At 41.9% G+C, this 27,970-nt stretch overlaps 1 protein-coding gene across 41 annotated transcripts in view; it reads right to left on the reverse strand.

Moving 5' to 3' along the window:
- The window catches only part of LOC107129614 (uncharacterized), a 487,674-nt gene that overhangs the window by 360,615 nt on the left and 99,089 nt on the right, over positions 1 to 27,970 (reverse strand). For 39 of the 41 annotated variants that reach the window (XR_012434191.1, XR_012434179.1, XR_012434199.1 and 36 more), the window contains one exon: positions 7,843 to 7,916. Coding sequence is in view for 10 of the 41 variants with exons in the window: in XM_074038805.1 (XP_073894906.1) it covers positions 7,843 to 7,916 (74 nt within the window). In the remaining 31 variants the exon portion in view is untranslated. Of the gene's footprint in view, positions 1 to 7,842; positions 7,917 to 15,040; positions 15,182 to 27,970 lie in introns of all 41 variants that reach the window. The other 2 variants (XR_012434183.1, XR_012434181.1) reach the window with 1 other exon arrangement.

Here is a 27,970-nt window from a genome sequence, read left to right on the forward strand (position 1 = left end):
GTTGCTAAATCCGTATCTAAATCAGCATCAGGGTGTTTTAATTAATCACAAAGACAGCTGGGCACAGTGGCTCACACCTGTAATCTCAGCACTTTGGGAGGCCGAGGCAGGTGGATCACTTGAGGTCAGGAGTTCGAGACCAGTCTGACCAACATGGTGAAACCTCGTATCTATTACAAAATATACAAAATTAGCCAGGTGTGGTGGCACGCACCTGTAATCCCAGCTACTTGGGAGGCTGAGCCAGGAGAATCACTTGAACCCAGGAGGCAGAGGTTGCAGTGAGCCGAGACTGTGCCCTTGCACTCCAGCCTGGGCAACAAGAGCAAAACTCTGTCTCAAAAAATAATAATAATTAATCACAAAGACAGTTTTCATGGGGACTTGAATAGATATTTACATACCCATGTTCATAGCAGTATTCACAATGGCCAAAAGGTGGAAGAACCCAACGGTCCATTGACAGATGAATGAATAAACAAAACGTGAGATATCCATACCATGGCGTATTCTTCAGCCTTACAAAGTGAGGAAATTCTGACACATGCCGAAACATGGATGAATTTTGAAGACATTATGCTAAGTGAAAAAAATCGGTCACAAAAGGAAAAATACTGCATGATTCCACTTACATGAGGTACCTAGAGTAGTCAAATTCATACACAGAAAGTGGAATGGTGGTGGCCAGGGGCTGCGGGGAGGGAAGAATGAAGAGTTAGTGTTTAATGGGCACAAAGTTTCAGGTTGGGAGAAAGAAAAATTTATTTTTTTTTTTATACTTTAAGTTCTGGGGTACATGTGCAGAACATGTAGGTTTGTTACATAGGAATACACGTGCCACGGTGGTTTGCTGTACCCATCAACCCATCATCTACATTAGATATTTATCCTAATGCTATCCCTCCCCTACCCCCCACCCCCGCCCACCAAACAGGCGCCGGAGTGTGATGTTCCCCTCCCTGTGTCCATGTGTTCTCATTGATCAACTCCCACTTACGAGTGAGAGGGAAGATGAAAACTTTCAAAAGATAATAGTGGCAACAATTGCACACAACATTATGAGTGTATTTAATGCCACTGAAGTGTACATTTAAAAATGGCTTAAATGATAATTTTATATTATGTATATTTCACCACAATAAAAAGTATATATTACTGAAATCCTGTAACACATACAAAGGAAAAGGAGGAGTACGTAGTTATCAATGAAGTCGGACTCAGAAACATTTCATCAAGACAATTTCAAGCAAGAGAAACCCTAAGAAACTGACAAAAAAAAAAAAAAAAAACCCCACACACACACAAGAAACCAAGAAACACAGAAAATAAAAGAGAGATTCCTCTTTATTTTAACTACAGAGATTCACGTCAGTATAAAAAACAGAGTAAGAGATAATCACCTCAAAAAGTTAAAGGGAAAAAATACTCTAGTCTGAAGCTGAACTCAGAAACAGTTCATCTAGATAATTCTAAGCAAGAGAAACCCTAAGACACTGAAAAGAAAGAAAGAAAGAAAGAAAGAAAGAAAGAAAGAAAGAAAGAAAGAAAGAAAGAAAGAAAGAAAGAAGCCAAGAAACACAGAAAATAAAAGAAAGATTCCTCTTTATTTTAACTAAACAGACTTCATTTCAGTATAAAAACAGTAAGAGTTAATCATCTCAAAAACCTAAAAAGAAAAATACTCAAACTCTAGTCTATTCTAAGTCTCGGCCATACAAAACACAAGTTTTGTTTGATAACTGATTTTTTTTTTCTTTTTTTTCTTGAGACAAAGTCTTGCTCTTGTTCCCTAGGCTGGAGTGCAATGGTGTGATCTCGGCTCCCTGCAACCTCTGCCTCCCGGGTTCAAGCAATTCTCCTGCCTCAGCCTCCCGAGTAGATGAGATTACAGGTGCCTGCCACCACGCCCAGCTAATCTTTGTATTTTTAGTAGAGATGGGGTTTCACCATCTTGGCCAGGCTGGTCTCGAACTCCTGATCTCAGGTGATCCACCTGCTTCGGCCTCCCAAAGTGCTGGGATTACAGGCGTGAGCCACCGCGCCCAGCCGATAACTGATATTTTAAGTAGAACAGCAACAGGAATGGAATGTAGCTAAAATTACAGATCTGAAGCTACCATCACAAAATGAAAGGTGGATCCTTCATAATCTTTACTGTCAAGGCAAAGCCAAATAAATTTCAGTTAGGTTAATCCCATTAAGACCTAATACTGTTATCCTTTTTTAAGTGAAAATGCATTTAATTAGATCATAGGAATGAAGAGAAAGTCTGGTTCTTCCACTTCAATATCCGTTTCTTGGATCTTATGGACATGACATGAATATGGAAAGGACTAGTTGCTTCTGGTACTTTATTTTGTCCCTCTTTCTTTCTCTTTACCCTTCCTTGCAGTCATATTTACTGGAATTTTATAGTATCTTGACACCAAAGATCCTGCAAGGGGAGAAAAGCTCTTCAGCAATAAAGATCAGTGCCAGGTGCGGTGGCTCACACCTGTAATCCCAGCACTTTGGGAGGCCGACCGAGGTGGGCGAATCACAAGGTCAGGAGTTCAAGACCAGCCTGGCTAATATGATGAAACCCTGTCTACTAAAAATACAAAATTAGCCAGGCATGGTGGTGGACTCCTGTAGTCCCAGCTATTCAGGTGCCTGAGGCAGGAGAATCGCTTAAACCAAGGAAACCCAGGAGGTAGAGGTTGCAGTGAGCTGAGATCATGCCACTGCACTCCAACTTGGACAACAGAGCGAGACTCAAAAAATTAAAAATAAAGTCTCAAAAAATTAAAAATAAATCAATCAATCAGTAAAATATTTTCCATTACCACCACATCCTTCATACCTTCAGCAACAGAGGTCTTCACAGAATAAAGAATAAATAGAATAAAGCCTTCAGCAATGAATCGTGAAAAGTCAGTCTGCTGCCAGATCTGATCATCTATTTCTCTTGAATCACTAAATAAAAGCTAACCAGGCAAATTATCTTTATCCCGAGAATGGTAGGACGATGCATCATAAATGTCATCTCACTGCTGAAGAAGAAGAGAAAAATGAATGCTGCAATGGGCAGAAAGACAAGATAAAGGAAAGTCTTGTCCTGGTCTTGAATAAGCAGATCTTTTACTATGGCAGGTTACAAATAGCCATTTTGGTGGAAAATAATACATACACAGAGAGAGAGAGAGAGAGAGAGAGAGAAGGTAGTATGATATATAATTAAGTGTTAAGCTAAGCTTTGGGGATGCTAGAACAAAGAATGATCAAAATCAGCTCATGGGAAGTTCTAGCACATCTTTAACTCATGTGTCCACATGAAACATCGTCTCTACTTTCAAGAATCAATTCCTTGGCGTTTGTGTACTCATCTGATTTAGTGTGATCTAAAAGGATAAACACAAAAAGTTTCAATAAAATTTGAACTCCTTTTTTGGTTCTTCAAAGGTAAGGGTTTTTTGTTTTGTTTTGTTTTGTTTTGAATTCATTCTGAGTACAGGTTTTGTTGGGATTAGAAACGGGTGACATATGGCCGGGTATGGTGGCTCACGCCTGTAATCCCAGCACTTTGGGAGGCCGAGGCTGGGTGGATCACGAGGTCTAGGAGCTCAAGACCAGCCTGGCCAATATGGTGGCACCCCATCTCTACTAAAAATACAAAAATTAGCCAAGCATGGTGGCTCGCGCCTGTAGTCCCAGCTACTCGGGAGGCTGAGGCAGAAGAATCGCTTGAACCCAGAAAGCAGAGGTTACAGTGAGCCGAGATGGTGCCAGCCTGGGTGACAGAGCAAGACTACGCCTCAAAAAAAAAAAAAAAAAGGAAACAGGTGACATATGAGTATTTGGTATTGCCACAGGGAGTCTGCGTATCAACAGATAAAAGGAATTTTCCAATCACACAAATCATATATTGCAATCACATGAAAAATAGCTTTTTCAATTTCTCTTAGTGAGAAACACTTTTCAAAAGTCCTAAGAATTAGAGAACCTCAAGGCCAACACACGACTTCAATAACCCATTGTGTGGTGATTATTCCACAAAATGGTTTGGGACATACATAAACGTATGTTTATTTTCCTAAGAGCCACATTAAATAGTTTAACCAATCAGGTTTAAAACCTCTGCTATAAATTAAAAATCAATAAATTATTGAATTGGTTAAATTTTTCCAATTTTGGAAAATGAAATTGGGTATTTATTTCTGCCACATCTGCCATCAGCAAGAAGGGCACAAAATAAAATAAACATTGGCACCAAAAAAAGCTTACTTCTTCCCCATATTTTCTATTGGAAAAATAAGATTTGTTTTCCAGTAAGATATTTCACTTTTTACAAAAAATCTGCTTCTACTCAAGGCTGGGATTCTATTTATTTTTAACTGAGGCCCACGAACCCTCCCAAGTGCAACTCAGATTTACATCTGGCTAATCCTCCAAATATGACCAGCCAAATTCACACTGTTTATTTCATTTTTCTTTTTTTTTGAGACAGAGTCTCGCTCTGTTGCCCAGGCTGGAGTGCAGTGGCGTGATCTCGGCTCACTGCAACCTCCGCCTCTTGGGTTAAAGCAACTCTCTGCCTCAGCCTCCCAAGCAGCTGAGATTACAGATGCCCGCCACCACACCCGGCTAATTTTTGTATTTTTAGTAGAGACAGGGATTCACCATCTTGGCCAGGCTAGTCTTGAACTCCTGACCTCAAGATCCACCCTCCTCGCCACCCAAAGTGCTGGGATTACAGGCATGAGCCACCATGCCTGGTCCATGCTGTTCATTTCTAATGAGTTCTGTGATTTTTGGATAACACATGTGAAAGATAGCAAATTAACTACTGCTAGTCAGCAGCATGCAAGCAAAAACTGTCTTGGGAAGCCAGTGTGAGCAAATCCTGCAAGTCAATTTCTAATCACACTTGCCAGAAACTTGGGACGGAAAGGTGATAAACCCTGCCAAGAAAATCAGTAGTAGGACTTGTTTCCCTTTCCTTTTTCCATGGACTATTTCAACACTCAACCAACAAATACAGCCCAACCTTTCCTTTCCATAATTTCAGAGACTGCAAGGAAGGCTCTGGTCTCATTGATAGTCTTAGAAAAATTAAAAAGCCTCGCACTGCAAAATGTAGTATCAGTCTCTCGAGTTCATTTCCTGGAGCTATAGCCATTTACAGGAAAGAAAATGAAGGTGAAAGAGGGTATCATTTGTGTGCTTTTAAAAATGCATATTCTGCCCAAGACACCTACAGGTGAGTAGACAAACCACATTCAAATCTCCTTACCTAGAAAAAAACGGGCCAGAAATACTGCAGAAAGAGTCAGCAGAAGCTCAGAACAACAGACAAAAAGAGCTAGAGATGGCAGAAAAAAACTCCCCCAAACCAGGTCGCTAATGGTTTAAGAACCAGAGTTTGCAAAGCACTTACTTGTTTGAAGGGTAAGACCCCCGAGTGCATTCTTGCAGGATATTTTAAACTTAGTTTCCCAACTGAAATCCCAAACCAAACACAAGTCTTTGCCAGTGGTTTTGGACCATGACTGTAATTAGAATCACCTGAAGCACCTTTAAGTCTCGCTGTTGCTGGGATGACCCCCTAACCCCACCCACAACCCAAGTGAAACCAGAATTTCTTGGTGTCAGGCCAGGCTACCAGCATCTTTCAAAGCCCTCCTGAGTGATTTGACTGTGCTGCCAGCAGTTGAGGACCACAACTTTATAAGTATGCTTATTAAAAAAGAAGCTGATTTCCCTATCAAATACACCCAGATCTCTCATTTCACTGCTCCAGAAAATCATGATCACCACTTCCATTCCCTGCTCTCCAACACACTTCCTAATGCAGCAGCAGTCTGTGTGTGCTGCCCTCCACAGCTAGAAATGGAAGGTGGCTTGGCACAGGTCCCAGAAGGCAATAGAAAGCTGGACCCCATCTTGGTGACCCAAGTGTGTAAGCACATCATCTCAGGATATGCTGTGATGTTAAACACAAAGACAAATGCAAAATAGGGCGTGTAAAGAGCATAAAATTTTGGTTTCCTTTAGACCAGTGTTCCTTTAACTCTACTATGCATTGGAATCACCTGGAAGGCTTGTTAAAACACTACACTCCCAGAACCACTGATTCAGTCAGCTGTAGGGTCTAATTATTTCCATCTCTTACGAGTTAGCAAGTGATGCTGATGCTGCTGGTCTTAGGACCAAATTTTGAGAACCACTGCTCTAGATTAAACTTCTGGCATCTTCGGACATTTGAAATGCCAAACAAATCTGTTTTTGTTAGAATCTCTCTATATAATTATATTCCAATTATAATTGGAATATTGAACACTAGTTGGATATTTGATATGAAGGACTTAACTACTGTTTGAGGATGTTTTTTGTTTTGGCTGGGGGGAGCTCTTGGTAATTTTGTTGTTGTTGTTGCTATTGTTCTTTGTTTTGTTTTTTGAGACAGGGTCTTGCTCTGTCGTCCAGGCTAGAGTGCAGTGGCATAATCACAACTCACTACAGCCTCAAATTCCTGAGCTCAAGTGATCCTGCCTCAGCCTACCAAGCGGCTGGAACTACAGCCATTTGCCACCATGCCTGGCTACAAAAGAAATGTAAATCTTTATAGATAGATAGATAGATAGATAGATAGATAGATAGATAGATAGATAGGTAGATAGATAGATAGATATTATAGATAGATAGATATATTATACATATAGATAGATAGATATCTATAATATATCCATATATATATATATATATTTGTAGAGATGGGGTTCTCGCTGTGTTGCCCAGGCTGGTTCTCAAACCCCTGGGCTCAAGCGATCTTTCCACTTTGGCCTCCTAAAGTGCTGGGATTTCAGTGAGCTACCGCACCCAGCCTTAACTACTGTTTTAAGTGCAAAAGTGGTACTGTAGTTATATTTAAAACAAAAATAAGGAGTTCTGGCCTGGCATGGTGGCTCACACCTGTAATCCCAAGCACTTTGGGAGGCTGAGGCTGCCAGGTCACCTGAGGACAGGAGTTCAAGACCAGCCTGGCCAACATGGTGAAATCCTGACTCTACTAAAAATACAAAAATTAGCAGGGCATGGTGGTGTGTAACTATAATCCCAACTACGCGGGAGATTGAGGTTGCAGTGAGCTAAGATCGCACCACTGCACTCCAGCCTGGGCAACAGAGCAAGACTCTGTCTTTAAAAAAAAAAAAAAAAGGCCGAGGACGGTGGCTCATGCCTATAATCCCAGCACTTTGGGAGGCTAAGCTGGCAAATCACCTGAGCTCAGGAGTTCGAGACCAGCCTCAACACGAAAGAAACCCCGTCTCTACTAAAAATACAAAATTAGCCAGGCGTGGTGGTACATGCCTGTAATCCCAGCTACTCGGGAGGCTGAGGCAGGAGAATTGCTTGAACCCGGGAGACAGAGGTTGCGGTGAGCCGAGATCGCACCATTGCACTCCAGCCTGGGCAACAAAAGCAAAATTCCATCTCAAAAAAAAAGAAAAGAAATTCTTTTTTTTAAGAGAGATACTTATTGGGGAAAAAAAGTTCAAAACATTGGAGACAGAACTGACATTGGCCAAGTGTCCCAGTCCCCTCCTCAGAGTGTAAGCTTTATCCTGAAGTTAGGGCTTACAACTCCATGGGTGTTTTATATCATTAACAGTGTACACATATGAATACTTAAAAATAATACCAAAAAAGATAGAAAAATAGCATAGATAAGGAATCAATCAATCAATCAATGCAAAAAAGGAGAAGGAGGAAGGCAGCAGTGGCTGTCAGGAAGCCTGGGGCCGCCCAGGGAAGGGCAGGCAGCAGGCTATAGCCACGAAGGGAATCAGGGTGGTCCTTTACCTGGAAATCTTCCCCATCCAGAAAGTCTCCTACGCGAACATGCTGGTTAACACATCTGCAGTCACCTGAGGGTACTAGGAGAGAAAGGGAAACTGAGTCAAAAGTTGTAAAAGTAAACTGACGGCGGACACAGTAGGGTAAGGTTTCACTACACATTTCTGTGTATTTTGAAGGTTCCTCAAAGAAGATCTGGAAAGTCGAGTGTTTTCTATGCTTAAGACTGTCACTGCACTTGACTGTTCTAGAGCCATGCCAGGGACTCAGTGCAGAATGCTACGTCCTCCTCACACCAGCAGTAACACTGGAAGCATTCAGTGAGGCACGATTTGGGCACCAACTCTGCTACTCCTAAGGCATTGCAAGAGAGTCATTAAGCCTTTCTAGGCTCAGATTTCAGTATCTGGAAAATTTATAGGATTCTCCAGAGTGACTCCCAAAATTAATGGAACATTACTAACCTTGGAAAATTACTAGTCCTTGGATGTAATGAGAAGAAAAGAAAATGAGCTAACATAAATCTATAAGCTAGATTCTATTTATTTTATTTCATTTTATTTTTTAGATGGAAGTTTCGTTCTTGTTGCCCAGGCTGGAGCACAATGGCGCAATCTCAGCTCACTGCAACCTCCACCTCCCAGGTTCAGGCGACTCTCCTGCCTCATCCTCCTGAGTGGCTGGGATTACAGGCATGTGCCACCACGCCAGGCTAATTTGTATTTTCAATAGAGACGGGGTTTCTCCATGTTGGTCAGGGTGGTCTCGAACTCCCGACCTCAGGTGATCCACCCACCTCTGCCTCCCAAAGTGTTGGGATTACAGGCTTGAGCCACTGTGCCCAGCCCTAGATATTTATTTTATATAGTTTACTTCATTTAACCTTTGAAACGATTTTGTAAAGCTAGTATCAATAGCAACAGACGACTACAAAGAGACTGGGGCCGAGTGTGTGCAGTAACTTGCCTAAGGTCACAGAGCTAGCAGCAGCAGAGCCACAGATCAAAATCTGGACCTGGTTGACCCCCAGGAGGTTTTTCCCACTATACCACGGACCCTCTACTGAGTGCCATCCTGTTGCTGGTAGAGTCACACCAAAACCACAGTAAACTTTAACTCCAAGACTTAAAAACAAGTGCAAGATTCTATCATACGTCAAGTTTGTTTTCTGTGCCCAGGCTTATCTTTTAAAGAAATCTGGCATTTTGTGGACATGTATTTGATGATAAAATAATTGCCCAGAAGAATACCCAACAAAATTAGCTTATAATATTTCCTTTTACTTAAAAATTTATCTTTCTTTCTCTGATACTCCTCTTACACACACACACATATATATATTTTTTATAGCAAGGGGTTATGTCTTTATTTTTGAGACAGGGTCTCACCCCGTCACCCAGGCTGGAGGGCAGTGGCATGTTCATGGGTCACTGCAGCCTGGACCTCAGCAGGTTATGCCTTGACACAAGAAGGAAGCTTCCAAGATTTGCTCTTCTTTAACATTTTTAGAGGCTACATCCAAAAGCACCCGATTCCAAAAGCAAGTGTCTTGGCAAGTCAGGACAGATTTGACTATTTCACATAGAGTGGCTACTTTTTAAAGGAGAAATTTAATTGTCTAGAGGTTAGAAATATACTACATTCCTATTCGGCCAAGGCGATGAAGCAGCTTCAGTAGGTGAAGACATTGCATGAAGCAACTGTCTGGCTCTCTGGGGCTCAAGGTCATTTTTCTCTCCATATAGGGATTCGTCTAATTGGCGAAACACATTTGTCCAGTGGATCAGGTAGCAAGACAACCTATTAGATAGATCAGTGGTCTGATCTAGGACACAGCTGCTGAGCTCCCTCCAGGCTTAAAATAATTCAGCATTATCAACCCATCCCCCCATTGAGTACAATTAATTTTATGAAATGGAGAAAATAAGCATGGGTAAATAACATGGCTGACACACACCATGCACAGCAGAAAATGCCAACTGTGCTCCGTATACCACTTCCCACTGACCTCGAGGTGCTAATGAGGGAGTTCTGCAAAGACTGCATTAAAAAGCCTCCTACACTTAGCCAGCCCTAACCCCACTCCAAACTTTTCTCCCACACCACAGCAGGAGGGCCTTGCTAATTGGAATCTGCAGAACACGTGGCCTGAAATTTGTTGTGGCAGCACACACCTCCAGTGCATCCTGAACCACACACACACACACACACACCCCACTCAGATTTCTTAGTTTTTTTTTTTTTTAAATCTAAATGTGACAATACATATAATATTTAAAATTAAAGTACATGTTTGTGTGATCGTGCCAAAAATAAAGCCAGGTGGAGGTGGTTTTTGTAAGCATACACCTCCCCGTAAGACCGGTGGTAATGACGAGACATGGTAACAACAAAGATGCCTGGTGAAAAGAGACCCTCTAATCGCATTAGCTGGTAGTTGTAAGGGAAGATGGTTGCTCTGAATTTCCCTTTATACACAGCAACTTCAAAAAAAATCCCTATTTTCTTAGAACATCTTTATGTAGAAAAGCCTGCGTGTCTTTGAAGCCTCAACACAAAACAAACAAGAGTCTTTACAAGTCCTGTCTGACCACCCAGGGAGAATCAAATAGTATTTTTTTCTCCAGTAGGCCACCCCAGGATACCACAAATAAAAATGAAAAGGAAGAATTCATCATGTAACCGGGGTGTATTTTGCTAGTGTAGTCATTACACTCTTTTAATCTAAATATTATGGTATATTTTTCACTGGCAAAGCCCAAGAAGATCTAATTATTCATTTATTGAACAGAAAACATTCTGAAATAGCAGAAATTAGGTTAAAATCTAGAAAAGAGCAGAAAGGGGAAGGTGAAGGAGTTTTTTTTCTCAGAATCCCAAGAATTGAGCAGGGTTCTTTTTAAGGTGCTGATGTTCAGAATGGTAGGATGGGAAGCCGGGGCCCTGAGTTCCTTAACACAGAAACCTGGAGATGAAAATGCTCAAGGGCTCGGGCTGCAGGAGACATCTGGGCAGGGGAGTTTCCTCAGCATCACATGGAAGAGCTTAGGAGCATGAAAGGATGTTGGAATCATAAGAAGGTCTTAGAGTCATAAACATCCTGAAATGTACTCCTCTGATCATGTCTCCACTCTGCATAAAATGTCCACTTGGGCCAAATAAAGACCAGACCCTGTGGCCAGACAATAAAAAGCCTCCTCGAATCCCAAGCTGTCATCCCAGGCTGGGTTTCTACTGCTGCCATTAAGGGACACTGTGCTCCAGCGCCACTGAAGTCCGTGCTGTTTCTCAGGTACACAAGGCACTTCCACCTCGTTGTGCCAGGGCACTGATGGTCTTCTTCGCCTGAAATATCCTGGGCCAAGTGCAGTGGCTCACGCCTGTAATCCCAGCACTTTGGGAGGCAAGGCAGGAGGATCGCTTGAGCTCAGGAGTTCGAGACCAGCCTGGACAACATGGCAAAACTCCATCTCCACAAAAAATACAAAAACTAGCTGGGCGTGGTGGTGCACACCTGTGATCCCTGGTACTCAGGAGGCTGAGGTGGGAGGATCACTTGAGTTCAGGAGGTGGAGGTTACAGTGAGCTGAGATCGCGGCACTGCACTCCAGCCTGGGGGACAGAGCAAGACCCTGTCTCAAAACAAAGAGGGGAGGGGAGGGGAGGGAGGAATCCTGCAGTCCCCATCTCTCTACTGACTCGATTTTTTAAGACAAAAGGATGAAAGGGGCTTGACGGACATCCTCTTGATCACAACTCTGCCACAATACAGCTGGGTGGCTTTGGGCCAGTTACTTAATCTCCTTTCCTGCCTCAGTTTTCAGTTTCTTCATCCGCTAAATGGGGATAGTAAAGTGAATAACATCCACTACTGTGAACATTAAATGAAATGAGGATGCTAATCAACTGAAGACGTTAGTAAATGTCAGTTTGCTCTACTCAAACATATATGCCACCTTCCGTCGGAAGCCTTCCTTAACATCTGCAGCCAAATGTCTTGAATTTATTGAAATTCCCATCACACACATGAACCGCAGCTGTGTTTGGTACTTGGTCATTCTCTACTCACATTTTTGCCATGTTTCTACATCAGCACACCTACCAGACTGTGTGCTTTTGGAAGGCAGAACCTATGTTCAATTCATGTTTGTATTCTTTCCAATTGTCTTGCACAAACTAATCAAACGGTAAGCATCTTAGGATTCTAGAATTAACAGGCCCTTTCAATAACCTAGACAAAACTCACCATTCTGTAGATAAAGAAAACTGAGTCCAAGTGGGATGAAGAAAATAATCACACTACTAGTAAGTAATAGAAATGAGTGGACGGCACCAGGCGTGGTGGCTCACGCCTATAATCCCAGCACTTTAGGAGGCGGAGGAGGGTGGATCACAAGGTCAGGAGATCCAGACCATCCTGGCAAACACGGTGAAACCTTGTCACTACTAAAAATACAAAAAAATTAGCCGGGCATGGTGGCAGACACCTGTAGTCCCAGCTACTCGGGAGGCTGAGACAGGAGAATGGCATGAACCCGGGAGGTGGAGCTTGCAGTGAGCCGAGATCGCTCCACTGCACTCCAGCCTGGGCAACAGAGCAAGACTCTGTCTCAAAAAAAAAAAAAAAAAAAAAAAGAAATCAGTGGACGGATCGATGGGTGGAGAGATGGATGGATGGATGGATGGATGGATGGATGGATGGATGGATGGATAGATGGATGCAGAGACGCATGGTTGGATGGATGAACAACAGCAACAAAAAATAGGAACAGACCAACCAGCAGTCAGTTACAACATCTAAAACTTAACAGCAATTCAAACCCTAGGGGATAGTGTACTGACCCACCATATAACAGCTACCTTACTACGCATGCTTTCTTCATCTACTAAAAATCTTTCAATGCCATTTAAAAAAAAAATCCTTATAAAATTCAGATCCAGAAAATCTACCATGCAAAAGGATTTCAACCTCCTCAGTGCCAGGATCTCTTCATTACTTTAAAATATAATTTATTCAAAACTTCGAAATAGCAGCTCACCTTCACCCTAGGTAGCTTATTCGTGCCACAGGTGTTACTGAATGGCAATATCATGTGCCAATCACATATTTGTCCCCCCTCCTCACCCCCCAGGAAGCCCACAGAACCATTCCTATGAAGAGCTCCCGGCTCAATGTCATCTCTTGCTCTTCTCCTCCAGTCTGCCACCTCCATCTGTCCCTACATTTACTCAGTAAAGTGCAGTACCAGCATGATAAATCCCATCACAGAGATAATGAGAGAAATTATGGAAAGGCAGATTGCAAAGCACTTGGCAAACACTTACATTTGGAAGTTTTGGATATAGGCGCACATTTCCCTTTACTCTCTAAGGTTCAGGAAATGTTGCAAACCTCTCAGATGGAGGGAGGCTCCAAGCTAGGACCTGGAGCACAGGAAGAATTTCCCAGAATGTCTCCCTACAGAGCCACATGACTGACAGGGAACAGCACCAGGACACATTCTATACCTGTGCGGCACCATGTTCAAAAATGCCCCTCTCTCTCCATACCTCTTAGAACTTTTAAAGTGACTGAAATGGCCGGGCATGGTGGCTCACACCTGTAATCTCCACACTTTGGGAGGCAGAGGCAGGCAGATCACCTGATGTCAGGAGTTCGAGACCAGCCTGCCCAATATGATGAAACCCCATCTCTACTAAAAATACAAAAACTAGCTGGGCGTGGTGGCGGGCGCCTGTAATCCCAGCTACTTGGGAGGCTGAGGCAGGAGAATCGCTTGAACCTCAAAGGCAGAGGTTGCAGTGAGCCGAGAGAGTACCATTGCACTCCAGCCTAGGCAACAAGAGAAAAACTCTGTCTCAAAAAATAAATAAATACATAAAAAAAATAAAGTGACTGAAAACGTGATCTGGGGAATATACCAAACAGCAAATGTAGACTGTAGGATTGTTGGGACTGGAGATGGCTAGAGATGGACTATGGAAAGGAAGTTCCCAGCAGTTGAAGATAGTACATACAAAACAAATTGCCATAGCACTGTGCTAATTACCGTCCTTTCCCCAGTAAGATTCCATAGACTTTTGACCTGTATCAGGATCCTCCATGAGCTAAGAGGGAATACGAGGAGGCCTTCCCCTGTTGCACAGGATCTATCTAGATGACTCTGATCTATCTAGATGACTGTGACGACGGTTCAAGTGTCCCTTCTTCAGAAGTCGTGCCTGGCTGCCCCACCTAAAACAGCTCTTGCAGCAAATTCTTTATCTCCATGCTATGCTTTATTTCTTTATAGCATTTATTGTTACCTAACATTAAATTATATCTTTTTTTATTATGATTATTGCCACACTCTCTTGCCAAAATGTATGCTTCTTTAGGGTCCTGACTCTGTTTTCTTGACTTCTATAATTCCCAGGACCTGGAACTGTATCTGACACAAAATAGGTGGTAAATGATTATCTATTAAGTAAATAATTGATATCCTCTTCCCAGATCAGAACTCTACTAATATAGACCCATTGTTACTAAGTTACTACAGGCAATGGTTTCTCTACCTCTACCCCAATACAACAATATTAGATTTAAAGTAACACTCAAGGCCGGGTGCGGTGGCTCATGTCTGTAATCCTAGCACTTTGGGAGGCCGAGGTGGGTGTATCACTTGAGGTCAGGAGTTCGAGACCAGCCTGGCCAACATGGCAAAACCCCATCTCTACTAAAAATACAAAAAATATATATATATATTAGCTGGGCAACCGGGCGCAGACTCACTCCTGTAATCCCAACACTTTAGGAGGCCAAGGCAGGTGGATCACGAGGTCAGGCCTTCGAGACCAGCCTGGCCAACATGGTGAAACCCCACCTCTACTAAAATTACAAAAATTAGCCGGGCGTGGTGGTGGACGCCTGTAATCCCAGCTACTCAGGAGGCTGAGGCAAGAGAATCACGAGAACCCTGAGGGCGGAGGTTGCTGTGAGTCAGGATCCTGCCACTGCACTCCAGCCCAGGCGACAGAGTAAGACTCTGTCTCAAAAATAAATAAAAATAAAAATAAAGTAGGCTGGGCGTGGTGTCTCACACCTGTAATCCCAGCACTTTGGGAGGCCAAGGCGGGAGGATCACCTGGGGTCAGGAGTTTGAGACTAGCCTGGCCAACTAAAATACTCTACTAAAATGTCTCTACTAAAAATACAAAAAATTACCTGGGTGTGGTGACAGGCGCCCGTAATTTCAGCTACTTAGGAGGCTGAGGCAGGAGAATTGCTTGAACCCGAGAGGTGGAGGTTGCAGTGAGCCGAGATCGTGCCATTGCACTCCAGCCTAGTGACAGAGCAAGACTCTGTCTAAAAAATCATAATATATTTTTTTTTAAAATTAAAAAATAAAAATAAAGTAAAACCCAAGCTGACCCTGCCCCCTCTCTCCACTAATACCTGAAATAACTCAGGAATGAAACTACAGAAGGAAAAAGATGCTCTGAATAACTACGCCGGGGCAGCAGGGGTACAGCGGCAGTATCCTGGGCAAGCTAGATTGTGAGCCACGTGAATCACAAAGCAAAGCCAGACCTGAGGAGGGTCACCATGGACTATGGACACTGAAAAGTTCAGATGCACGGCGCAGTGACTAACACCTGTAATCCCAGCACTTTGGGAAGCCGAGGCAGGCGGATCACAAGGTCAGGAGATTGGGACCATCGTGGCTAACGTGGTGAAACCCCGTCTCTACCAAAAACACAAAAAATTAGCCGGGCACTGTGGCAGGCGCCTGTAGTCCCAGCTACTCAGCAGGAGAATGGAGTGAACGCGGGAGGCAGAGGTTGCAGTGAGTCGAGATCGCACCACTGCATTCCAGCCTGGGCGACAGATCGAGACTCCGTCTCAAAAAAAGAAAAAAATTCAGATGCAAAGGGCACAACCTGCTGCTGAGAACAAATGGGCCCGGCACCAAGGCCTATGGACGCGAGGAAGCTTCAAAGAGTGACTGACAGTTTCCACCTGTGGCCGCACTGCCATCCAGAGGGTAGGATGAAGTCAAAATCGCCCTGATAAAGATTAGACTGGAGACAGGGACGAATTTCAGGTTGGGGGCTTCACTTTAGAAGAAGATGTGCATGGAAAGTGTGTGCTGATTAATACACAGAATACAAACTTCTCACTGAATGGAGCTCTATGAAGCAAATAAAAAAGAAAAAACTGTTTTTACAACAAAGATAACCAAAAATCACATAATTTTTGCATGAAAATTTTTTTTTAGTCCAGGTACAGTGGCTCATGCCTATAATCCCAGCACTTTGAGAGGGCACGGTGGGAGGATTGCTTAAGGCCAGGAGTTCAAGACCAGCCTAGGCAACATGGTGAGATCTCATCATTTTTCTTTTTTCTTTCTCTTTTTTTTTTCTTTTTTTTTTTTGGAGACAGAGTCTCACTCTATTGCCCAGGCTGGAGTGCAGTGTCGTGATCTCAGATCATTGCAACCACTGCCTCCCAGGTTTAAGGGATTCTCATGCCTCAGCCTCCCAAGTAGCTGGGATTACAGGCATGTGCCACCTCACCTGGCTGATCCTGTCTCTTTAAAAAAAAAAAAAAAAAAGAAAGAAAAGAAAAAAAGAAAACTCCTTAAAAAGTATTATCATTTCTTCCTATTATAAATCATCTTTTCTGCAAAAACTAAAATTAGGTTAACTATGAATTTAGCAACATACAGGTTTTTCAATCCTAAATTGCTGTAACTTTTCGCAGGCACATTTGTGCAAAGTGGAATTTCAGTTCGGTTGCAAAATTCTACTTGAAAGAAATACTTCATTTTCTTTGCTACTTCAAGACTCCCCCAACAATATAACTACTGCATACTGGTTCCATTCTCTATCTTTTGCCCAAAACAGAAATTTTCTCAACATAGAGGTCTTAAATACATTTTAAGCCATAATAACACACTGCAATACTTCTTAAGGTTACATTCATCCTACAGACAAGATGTTCTATTTATATGTTATCCCACTTTCTGCGTAAGAAAATGCAACAGGTATATTTGAAAATTTGTAACCTTTCCCCCTCTGGACATAAGCAAGCCTCAACTTTACTCGTATATGAAAATGCTTTCTTTTTGAGACAGAGGCTTGCTATGGTGCCCAGCTGGACTGAAATTCCTGAGCTCAAGTGATCCTTCTGCCTCTGCCTCCTAAGTAGTGGAGATAGTGGAGATTACAGGCATGTACTTCCACCTTCCCTGAATGGTCTTCAGCTATGGGAAGGAAATGGGATCTTTATAGCCTCGAAGAGAAACATGTTCTAAACAAGTAGTTGAGGAAGGAAGAAAGAAAAGTGGGAGGAAAGGAAGTAGAGAATGAGATAGGAAGGGAAGGGGAAAGGACTGAAATAAAAGATGAGTCAGAGTAAGCCAGGTGTCGTGGTGCATGCCTGTAATCCTAGCACTTTGGGAGGCGGAGGAGGGCGGATCACGAGGTCAGGAGATCAAGACCATCCTGGCCAACATGTTGAAACCCCATCTCTATTAAAAATACAAAAAAAAAAAAAAAAAAGCTGGGCGTGGTAGGACGCGCCTGTAATCCCAGCTACTCGGGAGGCTGAGGCAGGAGAATCGCTTGAACCAGGGAGTCGGAGGTTGCAGTGAGCGAGATGGCGCCACTGCACTGCAGCCTGGTGACAGAGCAAGACTCCGTCTCAAAAAAAATTAATCAGAGTGGCCGACCGCAAAGTTGAGACAGAATTCCGCCACCATTGCATCATAGAGTGCAAATGATCCTTTGTACTATAATCACAGTGAACGTCTCAGACACCTTCAAATCATAAACCCGCTTCCTAGCAGAGGGCCATGACACTACTGGAAGATAATTGGAGCTATTTTTCCTTTTTCTTAAAGAATAGCAGTAGCATCCACCAAAATATGTCCTTGACTCCCCCATCTATCTTCTCCCTCCCCATGTATGAGCTCTCCTCCTATCTGTCATGGAAAACAAGCCCCTGTGCCCCACGTGCTATTCCCAGTTTCCATCCTTCATTCATCAACAGCAACAAGGACATTTATGAGGACTCGTCAACATGTGGCCCTACGCTAGACATTGTACAGACTGAAGTTAACAGACTCAGGCTCGCCTTTGAGGAGCTTCCCAAAGAGATTATTGTTTGGTTTTATAAATTTGACCACCAGAAAAACTCAGGGTCCGTGGCCTATTCACAGCAGGTCTGTGGCTTTGGGTACAAAGAGCAGAGCATTTTATAAGCCCCTATAAATCAAAGTGAGCCTTCGCACACTCAAGCATAGCCTGTCGGTGCAAGCAATAAATGGATTTCTAAACCATGAAACCAACTCTTTTTGAGGAACGTCCTCCTTTCTTCTTTTTCCAGTGCATCGGAGTTGTTTTTGCAACCCTGAAATAGCACGGTCTTATTTAGGACACAGACAACCAGAGCTCAATAAATATCTGAACCATGTCTTGCTGACACACATGAAGCAATTATGTCCCAGGATAATTATGCCGTACACATCACTTCATCCAGGGAAATGTCCAGGTGCAAGAAATGGGAAACGAAAAAATAAAAACGAAGCACTATGATTTGTCTTTCCAGGGTGGGGGGAAGGGTGTCTTCTTTTCAGTAAATGAATATGTAAAAAGTTAATTTTTCTTCAAAACATGTCTATATCCTCATCTTAAAATACTATAAGCTCTGAATTATTGTAGACTGGAAAATAAAAATATCTGGGATTTTCTTGTAGGGAAGTTCAAATGGTAGAAGAATATTTGATATTTTCAGTTTTCCTGAAGATCAGAAGGACTTTTAGAATAATGCATTTTTCCTTCAACAAAGGGCATCTGCAAGGCTTAATCTGCTGAAAAGAATCATTCTGACAGTCTTAATGTATTCTTTTGAGGAAAGCCCTGTTCAGAGAATTCCACAGGAAAAAAAAAAAAAAAAAAAAATCAGTACCCCAGGAAAGCACCAATCTAAACCATTCTAGCTGCCTGTAAGTAGATGAGACAAAAGTATTTTCAATATATCCTAGATATTAGACTGAGATGAAAATAGGAGTGATAATCCTGAATATTACATATTTTTCACATTTCCTTGATGATGAACTATTATTAAAACAAATAGTTGAAAGATTTCCCAGTCTTTCAAAAAACATCTCCCCGGAAAGCCACTTTCAGAATTCTGCTGTAGACAAAAATATCCCTAAGGTAGGAAATATTAAATTGCATCAGTGTTGAGAACAATAACCCCAATAACCAGAATAATTATAGTATATTATTATTATAACAAGGTAGCTTTCATCTAAGACTCAGAATGTTTTGCAAACATTCTCTCATGCTGGGATAATACCGCTAGGGAATTAGAATATAAGGAATTTTAATGACTTGTCTCAGGTCACCGGTCAGCTTGAATGGTGCACCAAGATGCAAATACCTGATTGTGATCTGCTGATCTAACAAACTGACCACATCACTTTCAATTAATAATTTGGAGAGTTCTATTTCAGGGCAATTTTCAAGGAAACCCATATTAGCTCTTCCATTAAATTCTGATTATGTTCCGTCTCTGTTTCCATTACTCCCCTCTCCACCGACTCACAGCACAGTTAAGAAATAGTATAATTGGGGAAAGCTCCCAAAGCGATCTCCCTGCATGGCATATATCTCTTTCCCTCTCTCCTACATTCCTCTGGCACAACACAGAAAGCAAAGCTTCCTCAGACATTGGTTTTATCATATCCTTCCCCAGGACTGGAAACAAGATGGTTCCCCACTGCCTATCAGAATATTTAAAGTTCTCGATCATCAATCTCATGCTCACGTCATTTCCTCCACACATTCCTGGCACACGAACATCTCCTGTTCTCATTGTTCCCCTGGTGTGTCTGTTCACGCTGTAGTTGTCTTTTTCTAGAAAGCCTCCATAATTTCTACTTGCCTGGGATCCCTAAACAGATACTTAGTGTATCCCGGCCACCCTAGCCACACAGCCGGCTGCAAGGACATCCAACTTCTCTTTAACACTTTTAGAAATCGGCCGGGCGCGGTGGCTCAAGCCTGTAATCCCAGCACTTTGGGAGGCCGAGGCGGGTGGATCACGAGGTCAGGAGATCGAGACTATCCTGGCTAACATGGTGAAACCCCGTCTCTACTAAAAATACAAAAAACTAGCCGGGCGTGGTGGCGGGCGCCTGTAGTCTCAGCTACTTGGGAGGCTGAGGCGGGAGAATGGCGTGAACCCGGGAGGCGGAGCTTGCAGTGAGCCGAGATCACATGCCACTGCACTCCAGCCTGGGCGACAGAGCGAGACTCCGTCTCAAAAAAAAATAAATAAAATAAAAATAAAAATAAAAATAACACTTTTAGAAATGAAGAAGGCACTGCTCTGAAAAACAGTGCTCTGTCAAGCATTTTAATCGTGAGAAATCTCTTATTTGAGCTGGATTTTTATATGCTCACTTGTACATCTACCCAACAGGCCCCATGCTGCATCTTAAATTGATGTGGAACAAATAAACTTGTTCTGTAACAAAATGTCTTTGCAATGTTTGAAAATAACTATTTTGTTTGTCCTTAATCTTTTCGGCTCTAAGCTCATATGCCAAGGCCCTTCAACTATTCCTCAAGAGACCTGGTTTCTAGACCCTTTGCCTTCCAAAGAAATACCTCTAATTCAGTGCTACTTAACTATTATTCATGTCATGCACATAGAGTAAATAATACCATTTGTACAGCATATTGGGGAAATAAACAAGGGCTTTAGGAAGGCCGGACCAGCCTGAGGATCCTAGGTCTGAGCCCTAGCCTTTGGTTGTAGGGATTGATATTTAGCTGTAAGTAATGCCTGATACCCAAATACGAAGCTCCATGCTAACTTTATTAAAATCTGGCACCCAAAAGTGAACACATTCTGCACAGATCATCTTTTTTTTTTTTTTTTTTTTTGAGATGGAGTCTCCTCTGTCGCCCAGGCTGGAGTACAGTGGTGCAATCTCGGCTCACTGCAAGCTCTGCCTCCTGGGTTCACGCCATTCTCCTGCCTCAGCCTCCTGAGTAACTGGGACTACAGGCGCCCACCACCACGCCCAGCTATTTTTTTTTTTTTTTTTTTTTTGTATTTTTAGTAGAGACGGGGTTTCACTGTGTTAGCCAGGACAGTGTGGATCTCCTGACCTTGTGATCCACCCGCCTCAGCCTCCCAAAGTGCTGGGATTACAGCCATGAGCCACGGCGCCTGGCCTGCACAGATCATCTTAAATCCAATTTATTTCAGCAAACTTCCCCCCAAAACTAAAACCAACATTCACTTTTCCTCTTCCTGACTACAAAGTGCATATCTGCTTGAACTGATGACATTTGATGAGGAATATATATATATATATAATTTTTATTTTTTATTTTTATTTTTTGAGACGGAGGCTCACTCTGCCACCCAGGCTGGAGTGCAGTGGCGTGATCTCGGCTCACTGCAAGCTCCACCTCCTGGGTTCACGCCATTGTCCTGCTTCAGTCTCCTGAGTAGCTGGGACTACAGGAGCCAGCCACCACGCCCGGCTAATTTTTTTTTTTTTTTTTTTTTTTTTTTTGGTATTTTTGTATTTTTAGTAGAGACAGGGTTTCACCATGTTGGCCAGGATGGTCTCGATCTCCTGACCTCGTGATCCGCCCATCTCGGCCTCCCAAAGTGCTGGGATTACAGGCACAAGCCATTGCGCCCGGCCCTCGATGATATATATTTTAAGATTTTCTTAAGTAGGTATCTTAATTCATGTGTGTCAGACTCACTTTTCCCAAAAATGACTGCAACTTCGTTAGGAGCCATGTTTCTTTGCAATTATCATTACGCCTAAAAGAACACAGTGCAGGCTGGCCACATGATAAAGCCTCCCAAACACATCTGCAGAACTGAATAACGCAGCCTCTCTACAGGAAAGCCATGGCTTAGAGGCTACAGTCTAGTTTAAAAGATATAAACCTCACCTGAAGAGGAAGTTTATTGCTCTGTCTGTTTATTCACCAAGAGTCTAAACAATGACACAGACTTTCAGACTGAAAACTTAGTACAAATAACTGCTTCCAGACAGGTCTGGATTGGGAAGGAGGGCCATGGAATTCCTTCTCCTAGCTGGGTTATTGAGCCCAGACACTCATCACTCAAGTTATAAACACTACTAAATGATGTTGCATAGTTTTATTTAAAGCTGTGTTTGCTTTCAGATTAGACTTTAACATTTAATAAATTTCCCATCAGTATATGGGAAGAGTGGAGAGTATTTTGATTTAAGCATTATTTCAAATATGAAACTCAAGCTGTGTTAGTTAAAATGGGCTCTAGTTATAATTCAGTCTCACAGTAAGGTCAGGACTCTTGGATTCCCCTAATCCTTCTCCTCTAGGGCCGAAATGCCTGGGAATTCAGTGAATTTACGTATTCTTTCCTGACCACAAAGCTGTCACAGGGCCCTAGCGAAACTCTCTCACTCCTCCAGATTCAAGCTGACTTATCTCTGTAACACTCAGCTCAGAATTCACCTGGGAGAGAGTCAGCTTTAAGGGAGCAACTCTACCACTGAAAAAGCAGTCGCACCCTCCTTTCCAGGAGGTGAGATCTTACTCATTTTCCTCCTCTCCCACATCTTTTGGTGCAAGCCAGTAAATGTGAAGCTCTAATAGATTAATGAAAAGTCGGCACTGATCCCTCTGGACTCCATCCATTTTTAAGTGAGCTATGAGAACTTGGACAGATTACAGATCCTGGAAGAATGAAATATGAGGAGAGAAAAGGAAGTTTGACACATGCAGAGAAACTGATCTCTGGGACTAGGGAGAAGCTAAGAGAGAGGAAATTTTGGGACAGAATGCGTAATACAAACTTAATTGACAGATCATACCACTGAAGAATAAAGACTGGCTTCTCCATTAAAGGTTGAAAGTTGAGCAGCTAATACGAACTCTGGATTTCATGCAAAAAAAAAAAAATCATGCAGCTATGAACAGACTAAGTAAGGACTTCAGTGCTACCTTCATTCATCTGACATTCACTCTACCTGCCCTGTCTATGCAAGGTAGTTAGAGTAAGAGGGAAAAGCGATTTTACATGGAAAATAAAAGATAGGGTTTAAAAAAATCCACTAGAAAACAGACTAAGTTTGTCCTTCTTACCTTTATGAATCCCAAGCAGGAAAAAAGTGGTAATTCTGGAGTGACCCTAGGACAAGGACAGAGATGACCTGGGGCAAATTTTCAAAGCAGATCTTCAGGGAAAAAATAAATCCCAACTCTAATTCTATCCCTGAAACTGGCATTTCCATGCAAATCTATTCTGTTCATTAGAAGCCAGTATTACTCTGAAGCACCACAAATCCATGAGTTTGGCCAGTACTGAAAAATCTATTAATTTTAAGTCTACAGTAATTCCTTTAAAAGTCTGAAGGGCTGGTGGTATGAGGACAAGAAAAACCAATTGTTTCACCCACATTTATATAGCAACAAATAACTGGCAAACAAAAATCTCCATTCTAGTGTACATTAATATCCATTTTTTACAAAATCAAATCAGACCATTTGAAAAAAAAGAAAATGGTGTCACATTAACATCTGATTCTGTGCTGGGCACTTAGTAGGTGTTCAATAAATTATCAATGAATGAAAAACCAATTTCTTTAAAACATCAGAACCTACTAAATAAAAACAGTGTATTAAAGATTACCTTCTCATGGGTAAGGAATGCAGGAAAAAAATGAAAATGCTATTACTGCTTAAATCTCCCACAAGAGCATGACCAAAGGAAATGAAAGTCTAAAACAAGTACTAAAAACATTTCATGAGTCACAATATTTACACTACAACTCTTTCAAATTAACCAATTCTGTAATCATCCCTGCGAAATGAATATGGCTCAGAAAGATAAAAGAACATTGCTGAGCTCAACCAAAATTATTGTGACACTCAAGTTATTTTGAGACAGTGTGCAGGTAGATGTAAGTACTATAAGATAATATTACAAGAAATGTTTTCAATAGGGCTGCAGAGTTTTCAAGTGCGCACAATTCTCAGATTTTCTCCACTCGGTACCATGACCAGGATACGCTCTGTCTTCTTGTCTTTCCACAATCTGTTTTTGCTGACTATTATCTGTGGGCACGGTTCATAATTTTTCGTTATTTTCTGGCGACTTCTTATTTCACAACCACATCTTGGTGCCGATATCATTTTACATTTACAAATAAAGTCTATTCTAAATGACTCAGCTACAAATCGGTGGTAATGTCTCAGTTTAGGTAAGCACTTTATAGCTTTCTCAAGATCCTCTACTTAAGATACATTAAATTGTTATCTTCTAATATACCCATTTTACTTTTTTTTTAAAGAACTGAGAGTCATGTGTATAAGGCTGCACTGTCCTTTCCAATGCTGCCCAACGAAATGAAGCCAAGTGGACTTAAGACAACATTATCAAACTTTACCTGAAATGTTTTTAAAAAAGAACTCTTTCCCATTAAAATAATTCAGGTCAGAATAATTCTGTATCTCTCTGGAAGGTTTTATTTATTTGATTATAAAAGTGCCTCACTTTCATAAACTACTAATTAGATGATATACTTTTCATATTTGTCAATGCTTACATTTGATCACCTAATCAATTCCCTTTATTTTAACATTTCTCATTCATTTCAACTTTGACACTGAAAATAAATATACATTATTCGTGTTGCACAAAAAACAATCTTCAGATTACTTTTACATATGATGTTTACATAGACTTGAACAGATGAATTTGAAACTTTTGATCCATATAGGTTAAATTTTTAAAATTTAGTATGAATATGTGTGTGTGTGTGCGCGCGTGTGTGTGTGTGTATATATATATATAATATATATATATATTTTATGAGACAGAGTCTTGCTCTGTCACCCAGGCTGGAGTGCAGTGGCATGATCCTGGCTCACTGCAACCTCCACCTCCTGGTTTCAAGTGATTCTCCTGCCTCAGCCTCCCGAGTAGCTAGGATTACAGACGTGCACCACCACGCCTGGCTAATTTTTTGTATTTTTAGTACAGACAGGGTTTCATCATGTTGGCCAGGCTGGTCTCAAACTCCCGACCTCAAGTGATCCACCCACCTTGGCCTCCCAAAGTGCTGAGATTACAGGCATGAGCCACCATGCCTGGCCTAAAAATTAGTATAACTATATTAAGGCAGACCAAAACACCAAGGTCTTCTATCAAATAGCAGAAGAAAGCAAGGATTGAATATTCCCTGAAAACAGGACCACATCGTACACCAACCTTACAGAAGAATGGCTCCTTTCTTGCTTACAATAAAACAGCAAGAGCAGAAGATGCCCTAGTGAGCAGGCTTCCTCAGCTCTCCAGGACACCCAAGCACACGCAAGGTGCTCTGAGATGCAGGGTAGGGAGGGAGGTGGCCCCTCTGTGAATACAGAGAGTGGCTACTGAGCAAAAGCTCTGCAACGACTGAATATGCTCAGAGTTGAAGGGCAATGGAACCATCAAAGACAGGTTCCTCCTTAAGGAGAATATCCAGCCCAAGCTGCAGTAGACTTAAGTACCGCCCATAGAATTCCTTGTCTTATCGCTGTTTGTAGTCCTGTTATTTGTCCTTTAGGGGTGATTTTAGCTTCAGATTTTCTATTTGAAAAATGTTGGCCTGGTGCGGTGGCTCAAGCCTGTAATCCCAACATTTTGGGAGGCCGAGGTGGGCGGATCACGCAGTCAAGAGATTGAGACCATCCTGGCTAACATGGTGAAACCCCGTCTCTACTAAAAATACAAAAAATTAGCTAGGCGTGGTGGTGTGTGTCTGTAGTCCCAGCTACTTGGGAGACTGAGGCAGGAAGATTGCTCAAACCTGGGAGGCGGAGGTTGCGGTGAGCCGAGATGGCGCCACCGCACTCCAGCCTGGAGACAGAGCGAGACTTCATCTCAAAAAACAAACACAAAACAAAAAAGATAAAAAGAAAGAAAAATGTTACATGTCATATCTACTAATTTGTACACACAAGACCCCTTAAAGGATGGTGGAATTCTTTAAATATATAAATCGAATTATTAAATGCCTTCTGTAGCTTCAATTCAATTATGAGAACTAATCAGTTTTGCTGCATTCTTAAAACAGAAACTCTCAGCTTGGGCAACATACTGAGAACTGATCTCTACAAAATTTTTTTTTTAGAAATTGGCCAGGCTTGGTGGCTCTCACCTGTAATCCCAACACTTTGGGAGGCTGAGACGGGAGAATCACTTGAGCCCAGGAGTTCAAAGTTACAGGGAGTTATGATTGTGCCACTGCATTCCAGCCTGAGCAACAGAGCAAGAGCTTGTCTCTAATAAAGTTATTAATAATTAATTTAAATAAAAGGAAACTCCTTAAAGATATGATGACATATCAATTCTGGTTTCATCAAATATGAATGCTGCCATTCATAACGACAAAGATTCAGATGTTTTGGCTTGAAAGGATGATTACAGCTTATGGACATGTGGAGGGGGAAAAGGCAAGTGGCAGAATAATCTAAAGCACAGTATACTATGATCCCATTTTGTTAAAGTAAACAAATATATGTGTTTATGAATATAAGAAGGGAGGTATGGAAAGACACACAACAGTCTGTTGCCAGTGATGTCACAGAGAAGTGACATGGCGCAAATCATACCAACCCCATTATCTGCCAAATGAAATCCAAGCTAGCTAATAGAAGGTAACTAATTAATAATGGTTGTATTTGTTTATGTAATGCTTTATTTTCACAATTGAACCCTACACGCAGGGATATTTATTCACCACCATATTTGCTATACCTTTTCCTCCATGAAGGTATAGCCACCCTTACATACACAACCATGATGCCTTACTGGTAAACAGGCATATAACTCTTATGGGATGAATGAATGAATGAATAATGAATGAGTAGTAAATGTTTTAATCAACTGCTTCATAAATTGAATAACTGGTTCTGGTGTGAACAACATAAAGTTTTGGATCTGGTCAGTAGCAGGAGAAAAAAATTACTGCAAATTGCATTGCAAGCTTTCAAAAACAAGCTTAACCTGCTTAGCAGGTGTGACAGACCCCTTCTTGACAACTGACAGAAGAATCTTCCCCATTTTTGACTTACTCTACTGATTAAAATGATAAAAATAGAATAGCTGTTTCTTTTTTCCTTTTTTTTCCCCTTTCTGGCCCTGAGACACTATAATTCTTGGGCAACTTTCCCATACAAACTAATTTTCAAAATTCATGAGAAGAATTTATTCACTAGCATATTCACGAAAGAACCAACAAGAATTTAGTCATACTTCTTTCTAGGAATTTTAAATGGTCCTCACCCCCTAGAAATCCAAAATTCACAGTTTCATGTCATTTCTTTCTTGTTTTAGAGGGAGGGACAGGGTCTGGCTCTGTCACCCAGGCTGGAGTGCAGTGGTGTCATCTCAGCTCACTGTAACCTCTGCCTCCTGGGATCAAGCAATCCTCCCAGCTGTTTGAGACCTCCCAAACAGCTGGACTATAGGTGTGCACCACACCCAGCTAATTTTTTTTGTTTGGTTTTTTTTTTTTTTTTTGGACAGATGGGATTTCACCATGTTACCCAGGCTGGTCTCAAACTCGTGGGCTCAAGGAATCTGTCCACTTCAGCCTCCCAAAGTGCTGGAATTACAGGCATGAGCCACCACACCTGGCCTCCTATGTCATTTCTATTGCAGGCCCCTAAAGTAATTTTAAGGAGAAAAAGAAAATCTGAGGTGGGGTTACAAGGGAAATGAACAACCTTTACTTCTCCTGTCATCCATCAGACTTGCACATCTAACACGATAAATTGTCACAAAAGTAGAAAAAGTGTTTCTTTTCAATAAAGGTATTGACTAAAACAAATAAAATATTTACAAGGTCTTAAAAATGCTTATTATTGCTGTGCGAGATGGCTCATGCCTGTAATCCTAACACCGTGGGAGGCTGAGGTAGGCAGATCACCTGAGGTCAGGAGTTCAAGACCAGCCTGGCCAACAGGGTGAAATCCTGTCTCCAATAAATGTACAAAAATTAGCCGGCGTGATGGTGGGCACCTGTAATCCCAGCTACTCTGGAAGCTGAGACAGGAGAATCATTTGAGCCAG

This window comes from Macaca fascicularis, chromosome 4 (genome assembly GCF_037993035.2).
Source record: "Macaca fascicularis isolate 582-1 chromosome 4, T2T-MFA8v1.1".
Classification (NCBI taxonomy): domain Eukaryota; kingdom Metazoa; phylum Chordata; class Mammalia; order Primates; family Cercopithecidae; genus Macaca; species Macaca fascicularis.